This window comes from Pleurodeles waltl, chromosome 1_1 (assembly GCF_031143425.1).
Source record: "Pleurodeles waltl isolate 20211129_DDA chromosome 1_1, aPleWal1.hap1.20221129, whole genome shotgun sequence".
NCBI classification, from domain to species: Eukaryota; Metazoa; Chordata; class Amphibia; order Caudata; family Salamandridae; genus Pleurodeles; species Pleurodeles waltl.
The window spans coordinates 458,926,738-458,933,171 of NC_090436.1; the positions used below are offsets into that span (position 1 = coordinate 458,926,738).

General features: G+C 41.9%; 1 protein-coding gene across 1 annotated transcript in view; it reads left to right on the forward strand.

Moving 5' to 3' along the window:
- The window catches only part of LOC138285162 (versican core protein-like), a 151,430-nt gene extending 145,554 nt beyond the window's left edge, over positions 1-5,876 (forward strand). The window contains exons 13-15 of the mRNA XM_069224767.1: positions 3,518-3,662; positions 5,304-5,486; positions 5,583-5,876. Coding sequence (XP_069080868.1) covers positions 3,518-3,662; positions 5,304-5,486; positions 5,583-5,713 — 459 coding nt within the window. The 3' untranslated portion in view covers positions 5,714-5,876. The remainder of the gene's footprint in view (positions 1-3,517; positions 3,663-5,303; positions 5,487-5,582) is intronic.
- The last annotated feature ends 558 nt before the right edge of the window (positions 5,877-6,434 follow it).

Below are 6,434 nucleotides of genomic sequence, written 5' to 3' on the forward strand. Positions count from 1 at the left end.
CACAGAATGCTGGGTCACTACACATGGTATGAAAAGTAAGAATCTCCAACTCTGGAAAAGTGACATAATAATTTTCGTTTGCTACATTGTGTTTTCCTTAAAGAAAAACCCTTTCATCTAGCTCCAATGAAAGGCTCTCATGTGACATGATGCCCAATATAACGGCTGCTCAGTCAGTGCATTTTCTGTGGTGTTTCAGCACAATTATAATGAAGAGGACTAAGGGGCACATTTATCAATAAATCACGCAGTGCAGCGCATGCAAGCCACCTTTCTGCGCTGTGCTGCATGATAGGGAAAGGGCAAGAATGCACACTATTTACAATGATACAGCACATTCCTGTCTTCTACTTGAGCAAGAACCATGGTGCTAGGGTGCCTGCATTGCACACAGGATAGTTTTCTGCAGGAAGGAACACCTTTCTGTACAAAAACAATCCTCTGAGCCATTTTCCTATTTATGCATGCTGCAGAATTCATAGAAAGAGTGAAAAACAAGGAGAAATAAACATATTACTGTTCGTTGCACCTCACCTGGGGAGGTGTAGTCTTTTGACGCATTTCCAGGACTGCCACTAATGTTAAATTTGGGAATGCGCCAAAACCCATAAGTGGATGCGTGGGAACACCCACGCTCCACCCAAGGAACACCACCCTGGGGCAGAGTAACGCCACGCGTTGATTTGCACTCCTTTGTGTTATTCTAGTTTTATCAAGTTACTCAGGCCATTCAAAGTGGCATTGCATTTCTGGAAAAATCTTATTGAGTAGTTGTGTCACCCTTGCACCCGATTGTATGGCACAAGGGTGACTCAACTGCATGGTAAAAATGCCTCTAAATTTGGTTGGCAGTGAAAGAAACAAATCGCTCAGGAAGACGTGGGACGTACAACATGGCTGTGCTTCAGAGTGCTTTTCTGTGCGACTCTGTAAGGCTTGTGAGACGATAACATAGGGAGAAGTACCTGAGAGAAGAGATCTGTAGATGTGGCGGCCTTATCCTTGGCTCCAAAGGCGTCCTGTCTACGGACGCCTTTGAACGTTATAGAGGAGCAGGGTGGAGGAGGCCGAGAAGGTCATAGGACTGGAACTTCCTATGCTAAGCTGTTCTGGCAATGGCCTTAAGAAAAACTAGGGAACCACAGCCAAAACAAACGTGTGCTGTGACTCTATCTGATATGAGGTAACAGCATGTCATGGCGACGGGAAAAAAAAGCGTCTGGTTTTGATTACGAATCAGTTGGCATCGTCCAGGCCAAATGTTCTGAAATCAGTTCTGAACACAAAACAGACGTTCACAAGTTCCCACAAAGTAATACCATTTATTTAAACTAATTATGGGACTGTACAATGGCCTTAAAAAAAACTTAACGTGGTTGTAAAATGAAGCTCCTCAGTTCTAGAACTTCGCTTTGGTCTGCGGCCCATATCATTTCCTAAATATTGCTCTAATCAGAAGTGCAAGAACCGGTAATTACTACAGATAGGATTCGGTACCTGAATCTTTTTTCAAGCACTTTCATGTGAAAGCACGACAAAATGGCAGATCTCAACAAAAATGCAAAGCTTGCCTCCCATGCACGAGACACATTGTCAATTTCTTCACGGTCACATGACAAAATGGCAGAGGAATTTGAGATATAGGATTTGCTTCCCTTGCTCAATCACATTTTTATTTGATAACGAAAACCTCTGGACATATAGATTATATTTGAGATGGGGGTTCTTGTTCTGTCGGGCAGGTCTTTCCAGAGTGGTTGTGCTTTGTTGTATTTTTTTGGAAAGAGTTTTGGGCATCTCTTGGAAAGATTGCCGGCATTAGTGAGCGGTAAAAAGTTCAAGCCCGTGTTTTGTATTACCTAGTGTTGTAAGGGATGACTTACGTTTGATTTTCCTAGTCTTGAGGCTTTCTCCTGAGAGAAATGGAGGCTTGTAACTAGATATCTTGGGCAATGGTATACATTATAGCACAGACAACTGAGTTGTGCATCTTGCTTTCAAAATGGAATAACGGTGCAGATATTAAATTAGCCATTGGACAGCATACTAATAATATGTATTGTAATTGTAATCTGCCTTAGTGAAGTTAGAACTAAAAGTTCATAAGACACTGACCTAATATTTGATGTAGAGCTGTTATGTCGAGCAATCTTATTTGGCTTTCCGTAAATCTAAGTAACTGGTAACAAAAGGACAACCCAACTACACAATATGAACCACAAGTTTATAAAAGCAGTGTCCATCACCAGTTCCTCATACATTTTGCAATTTGTATTGTATTGTCTGGTGGGAACACACACGGTCTTAATTATAATGAAAAGTGCAGCGCGGTGTCCCAAGCATGGAGCTGCGTCATTTCCAAAAAGCAGGGATATGCTGTATTTACAAAAATACGACACATCCCTGTGTTCTCCCCTGCGCCGGTGCTAAATCAGCTGCCTAGCGCCAATGCAGGCACCCTTGCACCATGGTGTAAGGGTGCCTGTGTTGCGCAGATGATTATTTTTGTGCAGTAAGGGGCAGCTTCTTGCACAAAAAACAACCTTTAAAGGCGTTTTGCTCCTTCTATGTGTGCTGCAGAATGCAACGCACATAAAAAGAGCAAAAATGAGGAGAAGTAAAAGTATTTTTCCTTGTGCACCACTCTAACACCACCCTTTGGGTGGTGTTAGCTTTTGGTGCTGCCTCAGGTTTACGTTTCCTTGTAAATCTAGGTCAGTGTCAGAAAGCAATGGGTGTTGCATGGGTACGCCCACAGCAACACCCATTGCACGTTCCTTTGTCACAGAAAACTGTGTCGGGACAGCCCATATTTACAAGGCCGCATTAAGCCACAGAAAGTGGCTTTACACCTCCTGGTAAATAAGAAGCAGGGCACAGTGCCACCTGAGCATCACGAAAACTGATGCTCCGGAGGAGCAAGGGCTTGTAAAAAAGCCCCATAGAGTGATATCATAAACTAATTACAAAGGCATATGGAGGCAGAAAGCTCATTTAAAGTGCATGTCAGCACTCACAAACGAGAAAGTGTCCTTTTCTATCCCACATCTTATAGATGTGTGATCACCAGTGATGTTCTACATACCGCCCAACCAGAACAGCATTCTCCCTGTCTCTGTTATCGCAAGTTTTTATGTGCTGATGCTGCCCCCCACTTCTCGCTAACTGGAAGTTTGATATCTGAAATCATCAACCTAGCTATCTATGCATGCAATATTTTTGGGCTACACCTTAGATTATATTGCAATTAGGTTGATATAGCACCAGCTACCCCGGACAAGGCATGGAATCGCTTTACATGAATCATGCACGATGCAAATAGTATACATATAACCTTGGAATAAACCTTTCAGATGTTGTACCCTTTTCTGATACCCTTGTTGACTAACAAAACCAGTTAAGTCATGTTTTAAATCAAATCACTGTACTGTCATAGTATGCTATATATTTGGGACATTCCACTGCTGCACATTGCAGAGTAGCCACCAATCTACATACAATGTCTTTATCTTTGCAGCAATATGAGAACTGGAGACCCAATCAACCTGACAGCTTCTTTTCTGCCGGAGAAGACTGCGTGGTGATCATCTGGCATGAAAATGGCCAGTGGAATGACGTGCCTTGCAACTATCATCTCACATACACCTGCAAAAAGGGAACAGGTAGGCGCGTGCATTCCACTGGCTGCTTGTGATGATGATGAGAACAGCATGTAGCTAAAGAGTTCACTCAGCTATGAAAAGGGAAGCACTTTTATTCCTAGTCACCTAACCTAATTTCTCATTTTTTAAATGTGAAAAACTGAAAACAGTACCTCATGTTTAGCTATGATTTAAAGATAAATTGGAACTGGCATTCCATGTGTCTTCATCCGTGTCATGGTTGGGTAGCATACAGAGCTTAAAGAATTATAAATACCAGTGAAAAAAAGCCTACCTCCATCAGTTGGAGTTTTTTTTATACAAATAGTCTTGTGAAATAATTCTACACTTGGAGCTGCACATTATATATTACTTAATGTGCAGTTTGCTTAGCCTGCAATACAGGACAGTAACTTAGTAGCATAAAGGTTACTGTGCTGAATGGAGAGACTTTTGTGGTTGTCAGTGGTAGACATTTCTGGGCAGCAGGTCTCACTCGCTGCATGGTAACCTTGTTTATCATGAAGAGAGAAGAGTCACAATAAATATGGAAGTGACAATGCCACTGTCTGCCATTTTGAAAGGATTCCAGATAGGAAAGAGAGAGGGCGTGTGTGTGTGTCTGTATGTGTATGTGTGTGAGAGAGAGGAAGAGTGAAAAAATCATAACGAGAAACAGACTTAGGAGAGAGAAATATGAAAAGGGAAAGAGAGGGAGGGGGTTCAGAGCGAAAGAGACCGAGACAGAGATTGAATGAGAGATAGAGAGCAATAGTAGAACAGAGAGGCCCAGACGCATACCACTGCAAAGTGTAGCACAAAACTTGCTTTATACTGGAACGTGTCACTAGTGTAAAGCAATGTAACATTCTGCACTACTATGCGTCAAGGGGGCATGCCAAGGGTGGTACATGAGCGTTTCCCTAAAACGACCAATGGATTTTGATACACAACCCTATCTACTAAAAAAAGCAAACAGGGCTTAGTGCCAAAAAATTTCACCTCCTTAAGGCAGGCTTGACATTGAAAATAATTATTTTTTCCAGTCTTTTCCAACTTTGCACGTGTGTTATAAAGTACCACAAACATACAAACTCAGAAAAGTATTAAGTTCAGTATACCTAGAAGCTCATGGGCCAGTTCAGCTAATAGGAGAGCCTGCTCCTTGTCTAATCGGATAGTTCAAATGCACAAGCCTTCTAGATATGCAAGGTCAAGAAGAACTTGAAATGTAAGACCATGACCCCGCCTCTTAGGCTGGTCATTTCTCCTCAGATTGAAAGTTCGATGGGTAAAAAGGATGTCCCAAGGGCAACCAATTAATTTCAAACTTTAAACAGTCTTCATCAATGATGACTCGTGGGTGCATCATGTAACTAAACAGTGATTAATAAGAGCACTTACAGTCATTATTAAATTACCTTAAACTAATGACATGCCTAATTTAGAGACGTCTGTATTCAGATAGTTAAATATTAGGGCCAACAAAGAGCATGTCTGTCACTAATGTCAACTCTAACAAAGTATGGGTTCAATTCTGAGTTCAAGCTAAGTTGGGCTAATAGAAATTTATGGAGTAAGGTTTGCTTGACTCAGAAAGCCAACCCTTGTAAACCATATCTTACCACCTGAACCAATGTAATTTTTTTAAATTTCCCCTAGTGGCCTGTGGTCAGCCCCCCATCGTGGAAAATGCCAAAACTTTCGGGAGAATGAAGCCTCGCTATGAGGTTAACTCTATGATCAGATACCACTGCAGGGAAGGATTCATCCAACGACACATTCCCACCATCCGCTGCAGAGGAGATGGACGATGGGACTTACCCAAGGTTACCTGCCTGAATAGTAAGTGCTCAAGTGTTGCACCATACTTATTGGAACCAGCACAAAATATGATTCATAAAATTAAAGTGCTACTTTTCTTCTTTTCCCACTTTTCAGCACCCACGTTCCAAAGGGCTGTGTCTAAGAACTATTACTATAAATTCTCCCCGCCAGAGAAGAAGATCCCGCTCAACACTCAGAAACACTATCACCGCTGGATCAAGACGTGGCAAGACTCACCACGCTGAGCACGTCACAAGTCAAGCGGAGGATGTTTCTTGTCATCATTCCTGCCAAAGTCCTGACTAACTGTGCCTTTCCTGTCAGTTATAGAAGTATTACCAGACGGTTAAGAAAGTACGGACTTCAGTGTTTTTAACACAAGTTAGTGAGCCTGTTGACGGTCAACATAAAAGTAAAAAAAAAAAAAAAAAAAATACGAGCAAAATGCACGGCAAGCAAACTGAACTTTTTCCAGCCGACCTGAATTTTGTGCCTCATTTCATTTACGCCACCAGCTGGGACCATTTTCTAATATATGAACCTTTCTCCTGTAATATTTAATGCACCCAATTTTAGCACAGATGAACCTGTAAATAAGATGATTTAATGATGTGTCAATGTTTTGTTTTTGTCCTGTATATAAAATGAAGAGTCACATGAAGTTCGGCCATATTTAATGAAGGTCACATGACATAGTCTGTCTTTGATCATTAAGTAAACAATGAGCCGGCTGGAATTGGATTCGGTGACCACAGCGAACTGTGCATGGCTCAGACTCATCTTCCAGATGGAATGAATCAATATTGTCAATGCTTCCTGTTACACGCATACCAAGCTAGATGACATGGCATTTTTTTGGTAGGGGTGGGGGGGTAGGGGCAAGTGCTGAGACACACAGTCGTATCCCTTCTTTCTCTGGACAGAACTGTGCAACATTTCTTCTGCTCATTCCAGCTTCCTCATCTG